The 24,975-nt window shown below is 28.2% G+C and overlaps 4 protein-coding genes across 13 annotated transcripts in view; 3 read left to right on the top strand and 1 right to left on the bottom strand.

The window, feature by feature from the left end:
* Positions 1 to 1,570, top strand: part of LOC145744592 (agrin-like) — a 31,950-nt gene extending 30,380 nt beyond the window's left edge. For 3 of the 6 annotated variants that reach the window (XM_082562479.1, XM_082562475.1, XM_082562476.1), the window contains exon 46: positions 225 to 1,568. In XM_082562479.1, the coding sequence (XP_082418605.1) occupies positions 225 to 376 (152 nt within the window). In that variant the 3' untranslated portion in view covers positions 377 to 1,568. Of the gene's footprint in view, positions 1 to 224 lie in introns of all 6 variants that reach the window. The other 3 variants (XM_082562474.1, XM_082562478.1, XM_082562473.1) reach the window with 2 other exon arrangements.
* A 297-nt stretch (positions 1,571 to 1,867) lies between these two features.
* On the top strand, positions 1,868 to 5,178 carry LOC145745574 (uncharacterized). The gene is made up of 6 exons (XM_082563689.1): positions 1,868 to 2,004; positions 2,093 to 2,205; positions 2,466 to 2,584; positions 2,661 to 2,723; positions 2,846 to 2,959; positions 3,117 to 5,178. The coding sequence occupies exons 1-6, from the start codon at positions 1,939 to 1,941 to the stop codon at positions 4,688 to 4,690; spliced, it is 2,049 nt and encodes a 682-aa protein (XP_082419815.1). The 5' UTR covers positions 1,868 to 1,938; the 3' UTR covers positions 4,691 to 5,178.
* A 1,526-nt stretch (positions 5,179 to 6,704) lies between these two features.
* Positions 6,705 to 20,634, top strand: LOC145746211 (calsenilin-like). 5 transcript variants are annotated; one of them, XM_082564425.1, is made up of 8 exons: positions 6,705 to 6,851; positions 7,219 to 7,436; positions 17,263 to 17,387; positions 17,881 to 17,950; positions 18,217 to 18,287; positions 18,623 to 18,730; positions 18,924 to 19,091; positions 19,890 to 20,634. In XM_082564425.1, exons 2-8 carry the CDS (start codon positions 7,232 to 7,234, stop codon positions 19,935 to 19,937), a joined length of 795 nt encoding a protein of 264 aa, XP_082420551.1. In that variant the 5' UTR covers positions 6,705 to 6,851; positions 7,219 to 7,231; the 3' UTR covers positions 19,938 to 20,634. The 5 variants fall into 5 exon arrangements, with proteins under 5 accessions (XP_082420551.1, XP_082420554.1, XP_082420555.1 ...); XM_082564428.1 differs by lacking the exons at positions 6,705 to 6,851; positions 7,219 to 7,436 and adding an exon at positions 10,075 to 10,201; XM_082564429.1 differs by lacking the exons at positions 6,705 to 6,851; positions 7,219 to 7,436 and adding an exon at positions 11,330 to 11,499.
* LOC145746210 (enolase 4-like) lies at positions 20,152 to 24,432 on the bottom strand. The gene is made up of 12 exons (XM_082564424.1): positions 24,180 to 24,432; positions 23,948 to 24,076; positions 23,677 to 23,749; positions 23,421 to 23,541; positions 23,104 to 23,287; positions 22,542 to 22,737; positions 22,329 to 22,450; positions 21,995 to 22,159; positions 21,473 to 21,642; positions 20,961 to 21,180; positions 20,715 to 20,833; positions 20,152 to 20,290 (listed from the first exon to the last, which is right to left on the bottom strand). Exons 1-12 carry the CDS (start codon positions 24,309 to 24,311, stop codon positions 20,164 to 20,166), a joined length of 1,758 nt encoding a protein of 585 aa, XP_082420550.1. The 5' UTR covers positions 24,312 to 24,432; the 3' UTR covers positions 20,152 to 20,163.
* Between the last annotated feature and the right edge of the window lie 543 nt (positions 24,433 to 24,975).

Here is a 24,975-nt window from a genome sequence, read left to right on the forward strand (position 1 = left end):
TATGATGAAGCTTATTAAATGATATATATACATGTCTAATTAAACAGCCTTAAAAATTATTTAAACTGTTGTTATAGTGCACAGGTAAATTCTCACAGGCAAATATATTATAGTTGCAAGTTGCAACCATATTATAACAATTAAAATGCAGCCGTTAGTGCGGGCAATTCATTTTTTTATTTCTAATCTATTTATATGGAAATTATCTATGTATTAAATTATAGGTGGTATTGATTATCGACCCAAAGGCGTTGGCCTTTACAAATCTTTTTTCGAGCCTTTTGTTGGTTGTATTTCAACTTTATCAATTCACAACGAAATAGTTGATCTACGACACGATGTCATCAATTCACCTGAACTATTATCGTGTCGGTGACCTTAATTTTGATGTCAACGACCTTGAGTTATCATCTTATAATTGTTGATGTAGCATAAGTTCAATTTTTCCGGCCCTTGGAAATTTTGTCAAATCAATGTTGTAATTTAACGAAAGAAACTTATCTGAAGAATTTTGGGCCAATTTTTAACAACATTTCATAGTAAAAGTATCAAAATATAAAATTACTGTTTGAATTAATTGGAAAAAAAATAGTTATAAAATGTCAATTATATTCTATCATTGTTTTTCAATTAAAAATGTAACCTGCATTTTAATATTGTGAATATATTAGCATGAACAATGTTTAAAAGCAATATGTCACAAACTATTCTTATCTCAATTTATGTTATAGGCCAATCTTTTTTTATATTTTCATTTTGTTTATTAGCATATTTTTTCATATTTTACTCCTTTATTGTAACGAGTTTTAATTCAAAATTAAGAGGTTTTTGTAGTTAATTTTATGAATTATTTTGCCAATTGTTCCAAAATAATTGTTTTTAAATAAACTAATGTTGTTTATAATTAACATCAAATTTAGAATTAAATAAATTTTTATTGTTTTTATTCACTTATTGTAACAAACTTTTTTTCTTTTCAATTAGTTTTCGTAAATCCAATTTTATTTGATTTTATTGCGAGCAACGTGAATGTTTTTATTGTTTTTATTAATTATGTTATCTTATGTACTATTTATTTTTTATTTCTCTGTTCTAATCTGACTGCTTTTTATTTTCTTACTCACTGTAGTCACGTGACACTCGACTCTAACCATTTTACACTTTCAAATTTTCGTTTTTAATTTTTCAAAGCAAAGTTTATCCATTTTAACAACCTGGTTTTACATAATATGGTACGCACGCTTTTATGGTACGTTGAGTTTTTGTGGAGCATCATCAGCATATTAATATTGTTGTATTAAAATAAAATTACTGTTGTCACTAAGATTTTAAGTTACATTGGCATTTAAATAGCAATCCCATGAAAAATTGAAAAAAAACATACAAATAGACCATTTAGAAATAAGTTCTAGCTTTTTGGCATATTTTTTACTTTGTTGTAAGTTTTTACATTGTCCTTGTTCTGCATAAGATTGATCTACTGTTTATGTTGTTAGGGGATGATCAATATCCGATGTATCTATTTTTAAACTTTTAGTTGATTTATCAAGTTACTTAGTTGTTTACTGTTTTACCACGTATAAACCAATGCCAAGTAGCTTCTGTAAGGCCATATGAGATAGTTTTAATATCTATATTACTGTTACATTAATCAAGTCATGAAGTAGAAATAAAACTTTAAAAAACGCAAAATCAGGGCTTAATATTTAGAATACTTTGCTAAAAACGATTAATTTATTTCTTTTACCTTTTACTCTAAGCCATTTTTGGTTAGTGGTAATAAATATAATTAAATAAATAATATTAAAAATTACGAAAAACGTTTTGGAAACTCTGCTGTTTTATTTACTATTTAGCTCAGGTTACATCACGTGAAGCTTTTGTTTTTTTATTAAAAAGTTTTTTTTTAAATGTTGATGATCAAATATAAAATAAAATATGCATGCAATAGAACCACTATTGCTTAAACAACCACAAAAAGAAGATAGCAACAACAGTATGACTGTAAGTAACGTATATTACTTAACAAATGTCAATTTATTTTACAAAAAATTCAACAATTTTGTTTACGTAAATTGATTGGTTTTTAAAGGAAACGGAGCAGAATGTAAAGTCGTTGAAATGTATTGAATGTAATGCAGTGTTTAGCACTTCTAATGCTCATTTATTGTCTTTATTGCATGCTGCTGACTGTGCATTAAAAAGGTAAGTATTGTAAGCAATTTTTTTTAATTATTTTTTATTAGTGTTTTTTTTTATTTTGTTGTTTTTGCGCATTGATAAAAGTAAATAATAAATACGATATACAATTAATATTACAACAATGCGACGGGAAAAAATAATAGAACCACAATTGTTTAAATTGTCTATCTAGGTAAATTGCTTTTGCCAATAATAAGCAATATGGGTGTACTGTCCGCAAAAGTTTGATATATTTATTAGGTTAAAAATATAATTTTCCTTAGAAAATCAAAACAAGAGAATTTAAAAGAAGAAAATAAGATAAATGTGACAACTTCAATTGAAACAAATTATCCAAACAAGGAATCCTCTAAAGATGAATTAAAATCAAGCTTAAAGCCGGGTATATTTGATTTTTCGTATTGGTAAAGCACTTTATACAGTTAATTCTTACATTGTAATAACAATTTTGCTTTTAGAAAAAGTTGTTGTACCGATACCAGCACCATTAAAGAAGTTTATTCAGTATAGTGATTCGAATGGTAAGTACTTTAATTATTAAACATTTTTTATTTATTTTATCCGTTTTTTTAATGAAAAAAAATTTTCTTTTTTAAAAATTTTTTTCAAAAGATTTCCTTTTTTATTTTGTTTTGATTTTTAGATCAATCAGCAAATGATTCAAAACCATATCAATGCCAAATTTGTGAATCAATGTTCAAAAACCTTAAAATTGCTTTTATGCACATCCAAAAACATGAAGCTTTTCAAAAAGAAAGTAAGTAAGAGTTAAACAATTTGTATTTTAAATATAATTTTTTTTTTGTTTTTTTAATTTCTGAACTGTTAGGTTTTATTACGTTATAAATGTTTTTTTTAAAGTAAGTTTTTTAAATGCAGGTTTGAAATTGGTAAATGTTTGTAATTTTTTCTAGGGTCAAAAATATTTAAACCAAATACAAAACAGACTGCTAGAAAATCTACGAATAATTATAATCCATTAAAACAACAATCAACTGAAAAACTAAAGCAGAATTTACAAAATAATGACAAAACAAAAAAGGTTACAAAATCGAAAGAAGTTTTAACTTTAAAAAACACAAAAGAGTCAGGGTCCCAACAAAATCCTATGAAGTATAACGAACAAAACAAAAGTAAAGTAGATAAACATAAAAATGATGACCCAACTAAAGAAAGCACTTCAAAAAAATCACAACAAGTAGAAAAAAATAATCTCGGTACAAATCTTCAAACCGATGATGAGATTTTAGAACCTATTACTGCAATATTAATGGAACAAAATATAAGCATAATAGATAACCAGAATAATGAAGATGAAATCCAAAGTTTAAATGATGTTGATATTGAAATCGAAAATAATTTGTCAAAAGAAAAATATTCTTTAGAAAATCAACAACAATGTACTACTCTAGAAAGTGATAAAAATATTAATGATAATACTGAAGAAATTGTAAACAAAGTTAATAAACTAAAGAAAACCGAACAAGATGTTGAAAAAATTGTAAATAAAAATAAAACAAGTTCTGTAAATGAGAGTTCTTTGGCGAGTGCTTCACAAAATAATGCAACTACTCATAAAAGTTCTGTCACAGTGGAAAAAGTACTACAAGAAAACGATTTATCCAAACAACATAAACTACAATCTAAAGACAATCCAATAAAAAATGGGCAAAAAGAAAGCACAAAGTTAAATATGTCGAATACCACTCTTCAAAAAGAAAAGAAATTTCCAAAAATCAAATTTGTTCAACAAAAAAATTCTTCCAAAAAAATGAAACCTAAATCTGTTTCTGGCAAATCCAGTAAAAAAGATGCAGAAAAAGGTGTAGAAAAATTTGCCAAAAAGGGTATTAAAAATACCCCTCAGGAAATTGCAAAATCTAAAGAAAACTCTAAATCTAAACCAAAGGTAACCACAAACGTAACATCGATTGAAAAAAACTTAGCAACGAAACAGCCCACTTTAGAGTCGAGTTCACAGGAAAATAATATCGAAAAACCTGACGAAGAAATTTTAAGTGACAATTTTTCTTCAAATTCAATGAGTTCTTGGATGGACCAATGCAACTACAACTCAACATTGGAAGCAAAAAAGAAGGCAAAGCGAAGTGTATCACTTTCTAAAAGTACTGAGGTCCAAAATGGCACCACCGATGTTCAGAAACTGGCTGTTAAAAGACATTCCAGTGATCTAAACATTCCTGTCCGCAAGAAAACTGCTCGTAAAAGCATTAGATCAAGACCAAGTACTTCACTGCTGCAGACAAACCAAAATAACTCTGTGCTGCCTCCTTGTGTAGATTCACTCACTCCCCGGAGCTCTTTAAACAGTTTAACAACAGACAAGTTAAATAAACCAACTAGAAGTTGGGAAAGTTGTCTAGAAAGTATTACACTGCCTATCACAGAATCTACTGAAAGTACCACTTCAAATATTTCTCCAAAGAAAAAGCCTACTGCCAGAAAAACAGCAAAATCCAAACGATAACTGCTATTCTTTTATCTTTCTTTCTGCAATTAACTTTAAACAGTCTTCATTTTTTAGCCATATAATTGTATAGCAATTTTTTCTGTAAATCATAATTTCAAAGAACATTTCTAATATTAAAACTACGTTACATTTCTACCTCTAGTAATTAAATCATATGCCAAATTTACTTCAAAAGTTTGTGAAAATCATATGCAGTAGAAATCCATTTTTTACAAGAAGTGTATGTTAATATTTTTTGTGTTTTTTTTCCTATTTAATTTTGCTTGAAGGCTTGCCGTGTTAACAGTGTTTTTTAGTTCTTTCATTGTCACTGTTATTTAAAAAATGCTAGCCATCATAATTTTACCTGCCATTGGAAATTACTGTAAATTATCTAAAATGTTGCTCTAGGTTTAAACTGCAGTTTATTTTATTTTAGCGAAGCTTTTTTGTTTTTATAATGTGTATTTGCTATTTAATTTTGATTATTTTTGTGTTATGATTTCTCTGCCTATTATAACTATTTTATATTACATACAATACTTTCTTAAATAATTAAGTAATTCATTTGATTTGCAAAAATAGATTTTAAGAACAGACACCAATACAAAAGGACAAGAAGCTAGTAGAATAGGCATTAGGTAGGTTATTAATAAATTTTGATTTGTATACTTAAAATATATATTTCTTTATACTCTTATCCTATATGTACTTTAAATATTTCACTCTAACAAAAAAGCTAAAATCACATATATTTAATAATAGGTTATTATAACTTTTTTAAAATTAATTCATCTTGTTACTTTTATGGTTCTCTTTTTCGCCTTTCTGGTTTAATTTTTTAGGTGAACGTGAACTGAAATTGATCCAATTTTTCTCAAATGTAAGTACCCCAAAGTCAACGTAATATACTTAAAGCGAAGAATGTGGTTTTGCCAAAATTTTTTCTCTTCTTAATTTTTTGACCTTCCGAACTGCAAGTCTCCTTGAATTAAGATTTTGTATTAAACGTATACCTGCTTAAGAGCTAATCGTCAGCGATGTAAATTAATAATAAATGAACAAAGCGTTGCCGTCGAATGCTTGCAAGTACATGAAAGACTTCGCCAAACTTTCCAAGCCAAATAATTGAGACAAAGTTGCCGGTTTTCAGTTTTCGTGTAGAAATGAATTATTTATTTGTAAGCGAGTAAGGTTTGATTATCACTAATCAAAATTGGCAAGTTTATGCAATTCTACAAACATGGTTTCAAACTTAAAGTAATTGAATTTAACCTACAGTTCAAGACTGCTGTTTGAAGATATTAAACTGCAATGAAAAAATGTAAAATTAAAATTTAGGCAGCAGACGACTAGATGTTAAAGCGATTGCATAGCATAAATATCTCCCTTGAGATTAATTAAGATAAACAAAGCAGCATATTAAGTTAATATATTTGTTTTTATACTTTTAATATAGTTTTGTATATTATATCCTCGTCTTAATGCATAGGGGAATAAAGAACTTCAAACAAGTGCAAGTTGTAATCGAATAGCTAATAACTACTGTACCGAGACCTAGTCATTCGGTTTTGAGCAAGAATCGCCAAACCTGTATATTTTACCAAACCACATAACTAAAGTACGGGTTGTATTGTTACTAGAAAGATTAGGGTTGAGATGCAAATAAGTGAAGGTTAGAATTAGATTGTACTTTAGAAATGTAGTAACTTTTATGCAATAGCTTTGTTTTTAGTAGTGTTACAGAATAAAAACTTGGCTGTGATATTAAAAGAACATTGTTTAGTAGCAAATATAACACAATTAGTTTAGGTATTAATACAAGAAACACCTATAGCTTATAACACAAAATTATAAAAGTATCAAATGTTATAGTTTATAGGCCTTTATAGAAGAAGACCCAGTATGTATATGTATATTGTTATCATATGTTAACTTTAATACATTTTATTACATGTAACGTTAGTTGAATTTTCATATATTTACCTTAGCCATCCCTAATAAAACATGATGTTTAAATATATTAAGAACAGTGTATAAACTGCCTAAAATATAACGAAACTTAAGTCGTCTACTATTACAACGAAATCAACAAAAAAACGGAAAATAACTTTTCGCCAGCGAAGCATAAAAGTCCTTGCAACATTTCTTCGAATTTTTCAATCAAGTTCTTTTTGTAGTAAGTGAAGCGTTTCTAAGTTATCTTTCGTGGTCACAGATAATTGTAGAATCTGTATTGTTGTTTTGGGTTTAATTTGACCAAATTTGTTAATATTAAAGTCGTAATGTTACAATGTAATTTACCTATTACCATTACGAACTTTGTAAACGCTATGAAAGAGTTGTAAACGCTATGTAATCCAAGCCAATTTAACAGTTTGTTTTTATAGTTTTTATATAATCTTGAGCATATATTCGCGTAGTATTACAGTGCCTAAAATGTATCTTTAGCAGATGTAAAACATAAAAGGTTAGGACGGGTTTTAAAGTAGGCTTATTCAAGCAAAAATACAAAAAGTTTAATTAGATACTTTGTTATTATACAGGTAACAAGTGATAATGTATAAGGCACCTTTATCAAACGGGATCACGGTCAGAGAACGGCAAGGCATATCTACTTCAAACATACGCAGGACGAAAAAAGACAACTGCAAGATGGCGGTAGAGCTCTTTCTCAAGAATTGTTTTTTGATTCGTTGTCTTCACTTTTGCTGCGTTCCTGAGTTTGATCGTGAATATCTAATGACCGACGAAGAGATAATAGGTAAGTTTCTTTATTTAAAAGTTTTAAAACAAATTTTCCAAATGGTAAGGCTTCTTTTTAATTATGAATTTGGAAATTTAAATGGTTAATTTCGTTAAAAGTAAAATTAAAATCATCGTTTGTGTTGCTAAATGTTGCGTTTGATGCAATCATATTAGGATCAGTAATTTTTTAATGATAAACGCTATTATATTTAACAAAAACATATTAAATAAATAGTAACTTAACCTAAGCCATTAGGTTTACCTTTTTAACTTATTGTCATCCACAAGATTGTATGCTAATACTGGTGCGCAAAAATTCGATTGTGCGACCTTAGTTGATATTAATATCAAAAAAATAAAATTTTTATGCAACTTTAATTTAAACCCAATCATAGTTCATGTTTTATTTAAGCTAAATTAACTTTCTATATAACTTGATATCTTTTTGGAATTTTTTTTTTGATTTTGATACGCCAAGTGGTTATGAATATTTATTAAAGAAGATGGTATTTGAGAAATACCATTTGGTTTAAGTCACATCGGCTTTTATAAGAATTTACAAATAAATTTAAAAAAATTAAAAATAAATAAGCCAGAATATAGAAATAAATTATGTTAGATTTTTTTGTATACTTTAGTGTTTTTAGTTATAATAAAGTTATGTTAACACAGTAAAATACCTTTTAGAATTGTAACCATAACTCTATAATGTAATTTCGTTTTTTCAAGAATAAGTTTCTGTCAAATTTAAAAATTTTTATCTGTTTAAATTTTAACCACCATTGAGAATTCCTAAATTAAAAGTCGCTGCGAAATTTGAAATGTATTCGTTTTTTTAGTTACCCTAACGATTTTAATTTCGCTATGGTAGCATGCATTATTGATGAAATTTTTCTACAATAAAATAACATTGAATTGAATGGTAAAAGTCAGTATCATTTTTATGCCAAATTTAATATATAAATGCAACTATATTATATTAGAATTGTTCATATCATAGCATAAGCATCGTTTTAAATTTAAGTTGTCTGCATTAGGTAACTTGTTCTTTGTATTTAATGAATGTAGTACTAGTATATCGATTCGTGTTAAAGCTCAAAGGCTTACTTAACTTGTCAGAAAATTAAGGAAAACAGAAAAGGTGTTTTGTTAGTTAAGATTATTTAAAGTAATTTATTTTTTTTGCAAAAGTTGCGTATTGAGACCAAAATTAAAAAAAAGTTTTTATTCATACTTAGATTAAGTTGTTTTTTAACGAAAATGTATTTATTTATACTGACAAGGTTTTGAATTTTTGGTTAGAATTTTTGTTTTTGTAAATGAAAAAAGAATAGAATTTAGTAAAAACTTTACAGCATATTCCGTATGCATTGTGTATGCAAATTAATAAGCGAAAGCTGTAATGTATATTCTATGGAGGGCATTACATTTTGTTCTTATAATTCTTATATTGTAACGGATTTTAGATAAATATTTATGTTACATAAATCTCATGTTTAAATAAGATTTAATGAAACAGTCAGCCTGCTAAATAATTAATACGGATCAAATATATGTGCTAACTGTATTTTTTTTGCCCTTTTAGACTGGACACCATTAAAGGCTAGCTAAAAACCTGTTAGTTTATAAAATGTCACTGAAAATTTAAAATATTTTAAAGCAATACTTAGATTAAGAAAAAGGTCATATCTAATTTTGCTGTAGCGTAAATAAATTAGTTGCTAATGTAGTAGCTGAAAGAAAATGTAATATTTAAATTAAATTTTTTTTTTAATTTAAAAAAATCACAGTTTAGAATTGCGATTGCAAAAATTTTGTTAAAGTTGTTTGTCTCTTTGAATGTTGGTTTGTTAAATAATTAGTTTATTTATATTTATGATTACATTTCTCTTAATCTAACTTTTTATCTAAACAATCTATTAAATATTTAATTTGAATTTGACATTCGAAATTTATTTTTGTAATTAGAATTTGCATAATTTAGAATAGGTTAAAAAATTGGGGTTTTACAATTATGATAAAATCAGCCAAAAATATAATGTAGAGTCAAATAAAGCTACGGTACAAAAAACCTGTAAGCAATAATAGATTTTAAATGCAGTTAGCATATATGCAAGTCGTAACGATTATAATTAAGCTATTTGTGAATAGTTTGTGATTATTTGTGCATTTGGTTTTAGTTAAAATATTAGGGGTTGATAATTATGTCCGAATCTGGGTCTAAGTTGTACGTAAATTCGATCCCATCATTTTCGTTTCAAGACGAACATGAAAATTCAAATGAATTATTAAAAGCGATAAATCTGCATTGCCACTTTGATTTAAGCAATCAAGCCGAAGAGTCAACAGACTACAGGCAACGCTTTGACAGCACTGGGGCTGACGAAAACACTTTTCTTATACGAGACGGAAGCGACCACCTTGGCCTAGTACCGTTAGCTCGTCGGTCGCGTAGCCTGCAAGCAGTTAGTAGCACAAGCCGTCTTTTGAAGCGTAAGAAAACGCATAAGTCTTTTGATAGGCTGCACAACAAATGTGACGAAACGATTAGGGAAATAAAAATGTCAACAACAAAAATGGCAGAAGCTCACAGAGGTTATAGCGATGATGTGTTGCTTTCTGACGGAATGATTTATAATTCTGATCCTGTAGTAAACATGCAAGGCTCTCACAGTACTAGTAATAGTTTGTTGAAGCTAAGCACTTGGAAACGATTGATAGTCAACTATTTTCGAAGGATTGGTCAAGGATTTATGTCCTACTTTCAAACAAAAACTAAAGGTAAATTTAAATACTTTTTAAAATGTTTGTTTTTAGAAGACTTTATTCATTTTTTCAAAATTTAACTTTTTGCTAGATAGCGCAAGAGAGTTATTTTAAAGGCTTATTTGCTTTGTATATCCAGTTAATTTATTAGAAGATAATTTTACAAACATAAGTTTTCAAATATCCAAAATTTTAACTTGTTTTTATTTATTTAAACTTAGCTTTATATCAAATTTCGTTGTTTAATTAACTTGTGCGTTACCCATGACAACGGCAACGCTAAAAAATGACGAAGCACTTGAAAAAGTCACGTATTCGTTCCGACCAATTTCATTCAATTTTACGCAATTTTGGGTATTTTGACTATTTACTGTGTATTGTTTAGGCACATTTTAAGGTTATTTACCATATTTTAAGGGTTTTATTTGTTGAAGTTAGGCTAGAAATAGACAGCTAGTTGCAAAGCAAATAAAAAGCATTTTATATTACTATCAAAAAACCCATTCACAATTTTATTTCTGTTTAAATATCAGAAATAAAATTCAGTTATTTTGTTGTGGTATTTAAACTGAAAAGGCCAATCTAGAAAAAAGGTCACGTCAAGAAAAATGTTTTTTTTGTCTAGCTAATCCTACGCTCCTTCAGCTCGCCAAATGATTTTTAGGCTGATAGAAAATATGGTAAAAAGCGAGTAAACTTTGCGGTCGGAGCAAAATTATCCAATGTATTGTAAGCATAACATATTGCTATAATTCAGGTAGAACTTGATGGTTTTAAAATGTTAAGTATAAAATGTTGAGTATTTAGGTTCATGCCTACATAAGTTTAAATGTTCTTATGTTGTCATTTAAAGTAAAGCTAATGTATGCTCATTGTTATGCTACAGATAGACTACAATATAAAGACATCTATATTTTAGCAAAATATTGACAAATGGAAGAATATTTTTATGTTAAACGGGCAGTTTAACATGTAAAGAAATATTAGTTTGTTATGATAACTGATATTTAGGTTTACCAAATAAAATAATGTTTGGTTTTTTAACATAGGTGATCTAGTCTTAAGGTTAAGTTAGAAAAAGTTAAAAGATTTCAAGTGCAAACATTTGTTCTATAAATCGTAAAATTTTTTAAACAGACTGTAAAAAAAAAGTGTTGTGTTGTATAAACTATTTAATAGAATTAGAGTTTAAGTTAAAAACTAAAATATGAAGTTTTCGGGCGACTTGCAAGGGTTTGAAATGGTATTAACCTTTCTGGTCTTACTGTTTTTATTTTGGTTTTTCGGAAGATTCGGACAGTCCAAGCGAAAAGGTAATTTATTTGAAACATAAATTAAATTTAAGTTTATATTTACATATCTATTTTAGTCTGTGTAGACTTTTTAAGTGGGTAAATAAATTTGACAAGCGCATTTACATTTAATTATTGGTGTTTTCCACCAAAAAATAAGGTGTACAAGTTAAGAAAATATCAGAAAACTTTTTGTTATTTTTGAAATTTTTTTGCTGTTTTTTGTGGGATTTTATCTCCTATCAATAATGCACACAGAGAAATGAAGGCCATTCTACAAAATTTAATTCGCTTTATATTTAATGACAATCTTTATTGATATAAGTAATTCAAGGATAAATATTTATAAAGCTTTTATTTAAAACACATGGTCAATGTTTAAAAAGGCGCGCACAAAACTTTAAGACAATAGAAATCGTATATTAATGCTGCCAATTCATTTTCAATAAACATTATAATTAATTATTAAAAAAATATTTTTTATTTCAACTTTTGCGCTGTAGTAAAACGTTTGTCAAATTCTGACAGCTTTAGTGGATCTAAAAATGAATTATTAATATTAATTATTTTAACATGTTATATCATTTACGTCGTTTGATAAGGAAATGTTAGGTGTAACTCATTAAATCTTTGGACAGGTGAGAATTAAATATGTTTGTTATAATGCTTTATTTATTAAATACGTTCGCCTATAGTTTATACTTGATATAAACGGTTGAATATGTTTGACTTTAATACGTGCTTTTATCCGTTTAAAAACTCTTATTTTTTTTGGAAATCCAATACTAAACAAATACTGTAAGGTGTGTAGGATATATCCTAAACCATGAAATTGTCAACAGAATGCTAGATTAAACTTTAAAACGTTGGTTTTATGGGTCAATCACATTAAATATGATTTACTTAGGAGAAATTTTAAGTAAATGAATCATATTTTTGACATGTTTTTCGGCCTAAATTTAATTAAAAATTTTGGGCAATATAATTTCTTTATTATTTTTAGGGTGAATTTATTATTGTAGAATTTTGATACTATATAAATTACTAGTATTAACCAGCTTTTATAAATTCGTTGTAATAATTTAAATTAGCATTTAAAAAAAGATCTAATTAATTTTTACAACATCTCTAAGCCTTAGCTCCAATTAACACAAAGTAAGTTTTCGCTTTTCATTAAAACACATCGATTCTGCACCATAAACAATACCTATAGTGCAATTTGTGGTTCTTTACTAGCCTCAAGGGTAGGCATATAGTGCATTTCGATTGCCCGCGTCTTTAGTAAATTGCTCCTGTGGGAAAAATTAATAAAAGTTAGCGAGAGAGGTTTGTTTAAAACTGTATAAGCCAACACTCGTCGTTTTAATCAGTCGTCTAGTAGTTGGTTGTCTACCAGTTGCAAGCAAGTAGCTGATCTGTATATACTTGTTAGTTGGGTATTACTAGCTGTGTTAAGAATTTTTTGGATTGGAATATGGGTATCAGTGAACCGGGTAAGCTTTTAACTTTTAATATTTAGTTTATTTATTATATTTAATACATTTAGGAATTCGATTATTATAAAAGATCGTGTTTTAGTCGTTGTGTTGTCGTTTTATTCAATTTAGTGAACTCAGATTTAATAATCTTTAAATTTTAGTTTATTAGTTTAAATTTATTATTTTTATTATGTTTAAAATCTAGCTTGTCATAGTAGAACGGTTTTGTTGTGGTGTTGTCGTTTTATTTGTTTAAGTGGGCTAATCTATCAACTTTTGATATTTAGTAATACTTTTGATAAGAATTAATTTATAAAACTATTTGTAATATATATGAAAATTTTGTGTTTTTGTGTTTTTGTTGTTATGTTGTCATTTTTCATTTGTTTTGAACTGGAATTGTGTATTTGGGGCTTTAATAATTTAGTTTATAATTTATTAATTATTAAGGTTATTTATAAATTTGTAAATATACAAGTTTTGCTAAGTAACCGGTGTTATCCAAATGTCAGATATATTATCTTACTAACGCGATTAAAACAGCTGCTAATTCCTAATTTCAATAATGTCGACACTTAACTACAATTAGCACTTCATGTTAACGCAATTAGAAAAGTTTAATAGGTAAATAAAATGTCAAATTTTTGCAAATTATTTATTGCACAAATTAAATATTTGTTTACCGATTTTTAATATGTTTTTTCAGTGTAAAAATTTAAAAATTTTATGTCTTCAAGTTAAGTAAATTAACTTAAATGTATTTATTAAACCTAACTTACAAAACGTGTAGACATAGAATTAGGCTTGTTCATTAATAATCCATATGAAAACACAAAAATAAACGTCTTGTTTAATATATTAGTTAAACAGTAGCGTCTAATAAGAAACCTAATTGTCTTATAATACATAATTTATTTAAGAAAAGCATAGTAATATTGTTACACTAATTATATTGACTAGACAATATATAGCTGTTTGCGACATAGATATATTATAAATATAAGTACAATATAAATTTTATTTTTGGGTCATTTTTTTACCTTTTGTTTGATCATAAAGAAAGTTATATAACGTAAGGACGACTAGCTCATTATCCCTACCAATTTTGCGTGGTTAAAATTAGATATCGAGCCAGCAGCTTAACTGCTTTTCGTTCTTTTTTAATCGATTTTTTTGGAATCAACCTTCGTTAACGTTTCTATACCGGTGTTGAATAAAGGTATTCTTCAGTTGGGTTTCGGTTACTGGACAGTAATGTTAAATATACAGTTAAAAAAGGAGTATTTATTAATTTAAAATTTACTTTATTAATTAAGTTGTAATTTACAGCGGTAAGGATATAGATTTTAGCTACATTTTTTTAGCAAAGCCTCGAGTGCTAGGTTTTATTACATATTCTTTTGCGCCTTTTATAAAGAGCAAAGAATATAGGGTTTTATTGGTAAATTCACTTGTTTATTTTGTTAAATAAACAGTGTGGTTTTGCCCATTTTTTGAAGGGATTTGTATATTGTGAAAGGTTACAGACATAAAATGGCTTTAAGAAGATTGAATAACATTCGAAAATTGTTAAGTACTCGTTTTAATAAGGTTGTCCATATGGCAAAAACTGCTAAGGATGAACCCCCAAAAGGTAAGTCTAAAAATAAAATGCTAGTTCAAAATTATAAACATGGTAACATTGGTTACAATATGCAAATTAGGTAACAGTGTAAATATGGAAAAATATGCATTGTTTAGTTTCTGCAAATGGCTAAACAACACATAAACCTGTTTAAAAATAAACATTTTAACTATGGCAAAAACATAGCAAAAAGGCAATGCCATAACAATGTTTATTTAAAAATTCCAGTATTAAGAATATTTTATCAAGTAAGCTATTTTATATCTTTTTCTTTTGTTCCTTGTCTATCAAAGAAAATTGTTCGACATTCTGTCAAACCAATTTATCCAGAAAACTTGTTCAAGCGTCTGTATCGTGGTTGAATTAACTCATCTATCTAAAATCAATATTCGGTTGGTTTTATTTTAACCTCTTAATTAACCTTTGGTTTGCCTAGTCGGTGCATATAATGGCATTGGCCTTTTAACACGTGGCTTATCGATAAATGGTATGACTTTGATTCAAAGTTCAATCTAAATTTATAAAATTAAAATACATACAATTAATATGTCAAAAAAGTTTTATATTCTTCATTATTAAATGGCTTGTCGCAATTTGGAAGCAACAACTATTGACCTGCGTCCCATAAACGAAAACAATTTTTATATAAAATTTAATTAAACATATTTCGCCCATTTAAATCTAAAATATATAAATTTGTCGACTAAAAATGAGTATCGATTTTTTTACATGTCAAACGCTTTACGCCACCTAACGTATAGTATCGTAAAGCTTATGTGGGCACTATGTGGTGTTATGAGTAATAAGTTTTTCACGATCAATATACAGGTACAACGTAAAAAGCAAAGAGTTGCTACATCGTTGGTTTACAATTTTTGTATTTAATATTAAATTGTTTTTACAAAATTTAAAAGGGACTTTTATATTTTCAATTATAAGACGATAACTTAAACTTTGTGCGAGTGCACTTTATTGCATTAAATTATTAAATTAAGGAAATTTAATATGTATTGTTACACAATCTACTTTATCCTTTAATTTTTTGAAATTTAATTAATTTACTTAAAAATACAAAAATGCATTTAGGAATAAACTTTTTTTTTTATTGTTAAAAAAAAACGACTAAATATATAAGTCGTTGGAAAAAATATTACTTTTCAAAAAAAAACCTAAAGACAAAAACTTCCAAGTTTATGGAAAACTCAGCATTTTTTAGAACACAAAGCGATATGGATAAACTATAAATATTTTCCTTCTATTTTCAGTATTTTTTATCGATCTGTCCAAATTGAATTTTAGAGCTAGCATCGTAAAGTGTTTTTCTGTTGTCAGATTCCGTAATCTAGAAATGTGCAGTTTGTAATTTATTTTAAAATTTGCAGTATTTATGTAGTATAGTGTTAAAAGTTTAGCCTAAATTTTAAAGTTTATTTATCAAGTTTGTATCGGTTAAAAATTAAATTCAGGCCTAATTTAGTTTGCTATTTATTTTAAAAACATTCTATTAATTTTAAAACTGACCTTTTACTCGCATTGAATTTGTTCCATAATTCTAAAATACGATATTTAAGATATCTTTCGTTTTTCTTAAAAGGAAAAAGTAATCAACATTCAAACATAAACAACTTTATCGTTTTGGCATTCAAAATAATAAAAAAATATTGTTCAATGATGCTGTCTGATAAATTATTCACAAACGTAATTTATAAAAGTACAGAAAACATCACAACAATTCAAATGAAATTTTTATGGTACACCGCGAGTGTTAAAATGTCGTGAATATGAATCACTTAAGCTTCAGCTTGTTTACAATTCGCTTGTGACCGCTTCTAAGCCAAGGCATTGTGCGCTTTAGCTTTGTAATATGTATGTAGACTCTTAGAGCAGGGTTCTATTTAGGCTAGTGTAATTCTGACTCTGTGTATGCAGGTCTGCTGAAATAGAATGCCCTACCATGGCTATGTCTGCCTTTAAATTTGTGGGTTTTCAACTTGATTTTAAAGTGCTTGATCTAGTTTATTTTTGGACTAAGATATTTCTAGTAAACAGTGTGTTGAGTTACATATTGACTGGTGTTAACGGGTATGAGACGTACTAGCCAAAAGATTAACATTAGGCAAATCCCAAGTGATTATCGCGGCATACAGGATACTGCAAATTGAATATCGTTGTACAGACTTAGCCGAGCGTTTATGTATAATGTGTTTTGTAGATGAGATTTTAATTTGCTTATGAAAGGCAAAAATTTAGCAAAATAGATGTATTTTACGGCTATACCTAATAGTATGAACGCCAATAGTCTATGGGAAACTGAGAAAATTGGTATAGCAATACTTGGTGCTTGTATTGTAATGATTATTGTCAACAAAATACACAGATACATACCAGCTCTTAAATGCTGGACAAAAGGTGTGTTTTTTAATAATTTTCAGTTAGGAACATTTTCAGATACATCATGTTGCAAATTTTAAAAGCTTATGTTACCTCCTACGTTTAATCGTTTGTAATGACATTTGATTTGAATTAATGTTCAACAGAAATCAATACCACTGTATGGATTTGATTGTAGGAATTCAATGCCTGGTTTATAGAATTTTCCCTTTATGCTGCTATACGTCAATGTCATATCGTTTATGCAAGGCTTAAGTCGATAATTTTAAAGTTATTTTTTGTGTATTACAGACGCCGATGGAGGGGAAATAGAAACGGTGATTTTGAGGTACATGCCGGAGAGTATGGAGAGGTTGCTGTCTCTGACTAACTTCGATCGAAAAGAACTGAAAACTTTGTACCGAAATTTTAAAAACGTAAGTCTGTATGTTATCTATTTTAACCATAAAGAAATGAAAGAATTTTTAATAGGAGTACCCTTGAAAGGTCAACGTCTTAAGCTATATTGGCGTTAACTTGAACGCATTACCACGACTTAGTCTTGGAAAGCATTTGCTAGTTTAGTATGTTGTTGACCTGGTTATATTTGCTCACCTGCCTCTTGGTTTTCAAGAATTTATTATAATCCAGAAAATGTCAAGTTTATATTTCAACTTAATGGGGTGTTTAGGACTTTGACCCAATCTTGAGTTGGTTGTTATATTTTTGGGATGCTTTTAGGCTTATAAATTTACCTATTGTTGTATTAAACACGCACTTTATCCATTAAAGCTTTGTAGTTTAAATGTTTGGTCATGCTAAATCAAGTTTTAAAGTTTTCCAGAATTTCAATTTGTTAAAAGGTTTCGATTTTTAACATTTTTATTCCGAGGACAAACGAATAAGGACTTCTATTTTTTGTTTTAATAGGAATGCCCGACAGGTGTAGCACAAGAAGATGTTTTTAAACAAATCTACGCCCAGTTTTTTCCGAGTGGAGGTAATAGATTTTATATCAGATCAAGTAATTTGGTATACATATGCGTAACCGCTCAAAATTGAGCTCATGAATTATTAAAAAGAGTTGCCTTAAATTAAATGATAATCAAAAAGAACATGGGCCTAGATTATAAAATTGCTTTGCTTTTTATATAAAAATAAACCTTGATAATAGAGATACGAAAATCAATATTAAAAACTACATTATCTATTACCTTAAAAAAAACTGAACTTTTAAAAATTTGTTTTTTATTTTTATTTTTTTAGATTCAGACCAGTACGCCCATTATTTATTTTTAGCTTTTGATCGAGGCGGGGAGGGTCACATTAACTTTGAGGTATGTTAACATTTAACTTGTTTATAATGTACTTGCCAATTTAACAATTAGACAATACTACATGGTTGATATTATTTAAAACCGACAAAAGCGTGTTAAGGACTGGGTCAGTGTTACATTATGTTTAGGCTGTGAAGTCGGCCTTCCCACATTAAGGATAAATCAATAACATATATATATATATATAGTATGTCAAAAATATGCTAAATTATGTATAAAACATAGAACTCATATGGGAGGTTATTAATTATCCAATTCTCTTTTTAATATATCCCTTATGAGTTACTTAAAATCTATACCAGTAATAATTAAATTCGAAATTGTTAATTTTTTAGGAATTTGTGATTGGTTTATCAGCTTTGTTAAGAGGTTCGTTTTCTGATCGATTAAGGTGGACTTTTAGATTATATGATATAAACCACGATGGTTATATTACAAGAGAGGTTTGTTTAAATATTGGTAACGAACAAGTTAAAAATTGCTTTATTTACAACTGTAAACTTCGGTATTTTAAAAATTACTCAATTAATTTTAATATTTTTTGTATCTTTGTACAAGTTAAAAAAATGCCCGTTTATTTAAAAAATGAACCCTACCGGTTCATAACTGCTTTAAGTTTTCTTTTTCTATTTTTAGGAAATGTACGATATAGTAAAGTCGGTTTATATGCTGCTGGGTAAATGTGTCGACCCTCCTCTATCAGATGAGGATTATGTTGAACATTCAGAAAGAATTTTTACAAAGTTAGATCGAAATGGAGATGGTTTGATAACGATTGATGAATTTTGCGAATCCTGTGGAAAGGTAAGTTATGAACATTTTGTATTTTTATTTATTTAATTTGATTATCACGGAGCACAATTAGCGATAACAACTTAATACCATATATAATTAAAAATGGGACAAATTTAGAGTTATAAACATGCCCTAATTATTAAATTTTTGAACCAAAACTGTTATAACATACTTTTTCAAAGCCCATACATTTTCTATACATTTTGTAGTTAATTCAATTTCTTAATTACTGCTTTAAATGTAGGAGTTTTTATTTATCTAAACTCAAAATTGAGCGTCTATTTAAAACATTAAAATTATTTCAAAACGCCACAAAATGTTAAAACGTTTTATAACAATTATAGAGTGCGTAAATATAATTGTTACAATTATATAGCAACGATATTAGCGCTACAAACACAAAAAAACATTTAATATGACAAAGTCTTCTTGTATTATACCTCATTAATAATTTATACCTAAAACCAGATGTTATAAATAAAAAGAGAAACAAATTGTTAAGGTATTATGTGTTAGGTTGTATCGATTGTAAATAAAACTCAAGATATTATCATCGCATAATTTTCAGTGATTCTTATCCAAGTTTTGGTCTTTAGATATTTATAAAACATATTAGAATGATGCTAAACGCGCTGTTTGACTTAAATCAATGTAAATTTAATTAAACACAATAAAATTATTTGTAAGAAACGGTTTATTAAAAGTAAATAGATTATTTAAGTTTGAAAAGAGCTTTTGTATATGTATATAGAGTTATAATTTGTAAAAATTAGTCGTTAGAAAACTATTTTTGTTTACCTTTTGCAGGATCAAAACATAGTTAAATCAATGGCAATTTTTGACCACGCTTTCTAGCAATCTAAAAGGCATTACTAAGCATCTCGCTTTGCTGTAAAGTCGTCCTTACCTAGAAAAGCACTACGCAGGCAAAGGTTGTTTACACATGAATTAATAATTTAACAAGCAAAAACGATTTTTTGTATTTTATTAATTATCAAAAACAAAAAAAAACATTCAAAATACAAATATGCTTTAAAAAAGTTATAAAAAATCAAAATTTTAACTGTGACAAAATCTGTGATCACTTTTTCTTTCCACTCTTGCTTTCCGCTACATTATCATCGACTTCAACCTCGCTCTCTTGCGCCACCAGGGGAGGTGGTGGTGGTAAAATAAGCGGAAATTTAAATTCTTTCTGGTATTCCAAGCTACAAGACCAAAACAATACAAATTTAATATTTATTAAACAATGCAATATAAACATACAAGCATTATTATATTAAGAAACAACACAAAAAGGAGCTGTTTTTAATTAAACTTTTTCACATATTTTTAAACTATATATTCGTTGGTTAAAATCAAACCCAAATTTTTTGATATGACTTATTTTTATTTGGTTGTTTATAGTATTTTGGATTGTGGTTTTCGATATATTGTATGCAGTATTACATTGGATTTGTTATTTATTGTATTTAATCTTAAATGTTTTCTATATTTTTTGATATGATAAACGCTTTAATAAAATATCTTCCTTCTATTAATGTTTTATACAATGATATAGCTTAAGCTGTAATCTTCAAGTAGCTTTTAATAGTTTATAATTAATTTATTTTCTAATTTGTTTAAGTTTACCTTATCAAGTCGTTTTCTTTTGCATATTCTTCAATCTCCAGTAACCTGTTTAATCTTGAAGTATTTTCGCCACGATTCGGAGCTCCAAATCTTACAATGTTAACTTCCAATCCAACGGCCTGTAACAAATACTTAACAGTTAATATATCTTACGTCTTGGTTCCATACGTTATTTTTACCTGCAAATTTAACATTCTTACTGTATCAAATTATCTGAATTTTTGTAAAACAAGTTTTTATATTTACCAAATCAGTAAAAGCATCTTCTGCTGCGTCGCCAGGGGGCGCTACAAGTACACTCACGCCTCCGTTGGATCTTACGTCATTCACTGCTCTTATGACGTCAGAACACGTGACCCTACCTCCATTTGTCATAGCAACTCCACTAGAAGGCCTTACCTCGAGACATGCTGCAGTAAGATTGTGAAGAGAACCGTAAATGACATCACTTCCAATAACAAAACATCTTAAAAATGACAACCATAGTTTAGTCATTGCAATATAAAACTGGCATTTGGAAAATATCAAATTTGGGCAGAAAGGCAAAGGATAAACCTAAATTGATTAATAATAAATACGTTTACCACGAAGTTACCACGATACGCACGCTTTTAAAATATAAATAATATAAAACAACTTTGCAGAAAAGAAGGCGGAAGTAAAGTAAACAAATAGGGTTAGAATCGAAATAAGGTAAACAGGTAAAGAATCCTAATAATGTAATGTTTAAAGTTTGTTAGTTAGTAAATTCAGGTTACTTTTCTGTGAGATTTTCACAAAGCTTTGGCCACTGTTCTCTGTCTTCTTTACGAAGTGGATCAATCACCATAATAAGTGCTGGATATTTGGTGTGGAGGTCCCTGAACAGATCACAAATCTCGTCCGCACTTTTCAATGCTCCCGTGGCAATTTCATATTTACCCTTATCCTAAAAAAATTAAAGTGGGTTTTTTATGTCTTTATACTTGATGTGGGAAGGTCGACTTCATGGTTTGGTTTAGAATAACATTTGTTAGTCAGACCCAGTTTTAAGTTGCCTTTGGAAGTTCAGAATCCTGTAGATTATGAATGCTTAGCAAAAGTATATCAGAAATAGTGCATTAGTGAGGGGTGCTACATCATAAGAGCAGTGGGGATCAAACCAAGGACTTTATTTAGTAAAGCTAAGTGTTGTAACCCACTATTTTGTGATTTATACAATAATCACGAAAGTTATATGTATTACAGATAAATGTCTTAAAAGTTGATTTTGTTAATAATTATTTTGGATGTTAACTTACATAATCAAATACTTCATGTCCTGCGCAATCAATTCCAATAAAAATATCCTGACCTGCCACCAGACCAGAAGTTGAGATGGCTTCCAATACAACATCTAATGGTTGCTCTAACTTCTCATATACTGGTTGGTAAGCTCCTGTTGGTCCACTCACAATACCAGAACTCTGTTAAATATTTTAAATATTTGTCTGTGGAAACTTTTGGGACAAAATATTTAAATACATTAACTGCCTTAAAAAGTTGCCGCTATGTAAAAAACTTGGGTGAAAATATTTTTTATTTTTATTAAAATATTGCTAACAAAGTAATTTTAATATGCAGATATATACTCACACTTTTTGCAGAAAGCCCTTTGCCGACATTGTGATAAACTTTCGTTAGTTTTTCAACACTTTCTTTCATGCTCCATCCAGGTTTGGCAATCGCAAAAACATTTTTCACAAAATTTAGCTTTCCTGCAGGGAAAAAATATTTTACAATTAAAGTTCCAAAGGTAGATATACATATTTATACATAGCTATGTTAATTTGTTTTTTTAATAACTACCTGGTGTTGCTTTGCCCCCACTTATAATACTAATAGCAGGTACAGGCATCACAATATTTTGTATTTCTTTCTGATTTGCATCATCATTTTTCCACTGTTTAACTGTGCTGTTTAAGTGTTCAAATGTTGGTTTGTTTAAGAAATTTGAAGCAGCTTTTAACACAGCAAGTGAGGTGATAGACACAGCACTGCATCCCTGGGTATTAAGTAAGTAAATTACAAAATTAAAGATTTTTTTTTACATTTATTTATCCTTGATGTAGGAAGATTGACTTTACAACCTAAACATAGAGTAACATCAGTTACGACGACCCATTCTCGGGTTACCTTTGGCAGTTTGGGATTTTATAAAATATATTTGCCAAATAATTATGCTGCTGATTAAGTGTTGGATCAACAGGAGTTCATACTGTTTATAATGCCTTACTTAAAGGCAACAGCATGAGAGCATTGGGGATCAAACCCAGAACCCCATGTAGTGATACCATATGTTCTGACCACTACACCATGCTGCCATTATTAAGTAAAATAAGTCTGTTTTTTAACACTATATTCAATTTACCTGTAATCTTAATGGTGGATATTCCTTAGGGGGCACTGGTTTGTCTGGAACCTTTCCTGGTTTTGAGGCTTTTGCCGACGGAGCCTTTTTCTTTTTTCCACTAGATGGTGTTGGAGTTCTTGAGTCACTATCGACCACCTCATCAACAGGTGACTCAGCAGATTCAGCTTCGTTGACCCAGTCACTAAAAATGATTAAAAAAATAATTATTAAGGTGAAATTATTTTTAATGTAATGTCAAGTTATATGTGTTGTTAATATTTTTATATTTATTATTAATATTATCTTGTTAAAAATTATGTAAAAAGATAGAAAACCTTAAAATTTTATCAACTTCTAGCTGATTTTGAATGGGGAAGTCAAGTAACACTTTAGAAATAGTTTCATTTAGATAACAGCAACATTTTGAAGCTATATCATCATCACTAGGCAAAGATTCTATAAAAATATAAAAAAGTTTGTAAATTTAGGGCGAAAACTAATAAAAAAATGTCCTAGATTAGATTTGCCACATTTATATTAAATATTTTGATTTTTGTTATTGAAAGTAAAGGGGTATGTGAAGAGTTTTACCAGTTTCAGGTTGTGGTTGTGCATTAACACCATTCATTTCTGTATCTAAGGAAAGCTGTGCAGTTGACAGTTTCTAAATAATACAGAACAACAATGTGTTATATACTAGCATGGAATTTAAGAAAATTGTAAATTAAAAAGCAAAATGAATAAACCTATAATTTACTTTCAAAACTAATAATAAATTAATATATAATACTTGAGAGATAGTAAAAGTAGAACATCAGTAAATATTTAAGTTTATGTTTTTTATAAAATAATTAAAAAATACCTTGGATTTGTTTTGTACAATTGCATGAACATCACATTGTAAAGCAGGTAAGCCAGAACTGTTTAGAATTATTTTGCCACTAATGCTTGAAACATAAGGTTCAAGTGCCAGCCCTTTAAAGTATTCTGACTACAACAAAAAGTTGACTATTTTAAATCATGGGAAATTTAGAGCTTTAACTTAGTATAAAAGTTTTTTTTAGGTAGTGTTTTTTCTAAATAATATGCCTCACCAATCGACCAAAAACATCCTTCGGATTTTCAATAACCATTTTGTTTAAAATATCTTCAAGTTTTTCGGGAACAGCATTTTCGTTATAAAACGTAGCAGCCCGTTGTTTTAAGCTTTCAAAATCTTCGTCCATTTTTAAAACCCGTCTCTATCTTCCAATTTATAATTAAAAATAGTTCTAAGTTAATGATATGTGCTGTTTTTTGTTAAAATTGTTTTTTTTGTATAAGATTTAAATTTTTTAAACGCGTCGCTTTGCCCTTAGCAACTTTGCTTGGATTATTTTATTAGGAGGTGGCGCAATTAAGCCAAAAATGACGTCACTCGTTTATCCTCTGCAATATAATTTTATAGACGTTTAAAAACCTAATAGAGTGAGTTAAATTAATTTTATTTATTATGTATTATTAAAAAATATGATAGCAGACGGCAATATTTAACGATTACATTTAATTCTTTAAAGAAATTTGTGTTTTCTTTAAATTTTTTTCATTCGCTAATGCTCGCCTGCGTTAGGTAATAATTAAATTTATTTAACTCATTTAGAATTAGTCTAATACCAAGCCACAAAGATGTAATTAATTTTCATGTAGGAATTTTTCAGGACAATCGATAAATATTTTGCTTCTGTAAAAATTGTATTATGCGGTTTCAAATTTTTAGTTTTTATATTACAAATACCAAACAATTGTATGGTTTTCAAGACAAGACTGTTTGATATCGACCTATGTACGTCAATAAGTTAAGATCGACTATAAAACCAACCTTACAAGGCTGCGAACGCATCGTCTCAATCT

Source organism: Corella eumyota, chromosome 3 (genome assembly GCF_963082875.1).
Source record: "Corella eumyota chromosome 3, kaCorEumy4.1, whole genome shotgun sequence".
NCBI classification, from domain to species: domain Eukaryota; kingdom Metazoa; phylum Chordata; class Ascidiacea; order Phlebobranchia; family Corellidae; genus Corella; species Corella eumyota.

Coding starts and splice junctions, on each gene's coding strand:
- LOC145746210 (XM_082564424.1), bottom strand. CDS start 24,311: ATGGACGAAGATTTTGAAAGCTTAAAACAACGGGCTGCTACGTTTTAT. Junction 24,077..24,179: donor AGGATGTTTTTGGTCGATTG/GTGAGGCATATT, acceptor TTTTTGTTGTAG/TCAGAATACTTTAAAGGGCT. Junction 20,291..20,714: donor AAAGAAAACGACTTGATAAG/GTAAACTTAAAC, acceptor TTGGTCTTGTAG/CTTGGAATACCAGAAAGAAT.
- LOC145746211 (XM_082564425.1), top strand. CDS start 7,232: ATGTATAAGGCACCTTTATCAAACGGGATCACGGTCAGAGAACGGCAA. Junction 17,388..17,880: donor TGTACCGAAATTTTAAAAAC/GTAAGTCTGTAT, acceptor TTGTTTTAATAG/GAATGCCCGACAGGTGTAGC. Junction 19,092..19,889: donor TTTGCGAATCCTGTGGAAAG/GTAAGTTATGAA, acceptor TACCTTTTGCAG/GATCAAAACATAGTTAAATC.
- LOC145745574 (XM_082563689.1), top strand. CDS start 1,939: ATGCATGCAATAGAACCACTATTGCTTAAACAACCACAAAAAGAAGAT. Junction 2,005..2,092: donor ATAGCAACAACAGTATGACT/GTAAGTAACGTA, acceptor TGGTTTTTAAAG/GAAACGGAGCAGAATGTAAA. Junction 2,960..3,116: donor TGAAGCTTTTCAAAAAGAAA/GTAAGTAAGAGT, acceptor AATTTTTTCTAG/GGTCAAAAATATTTAAACCA.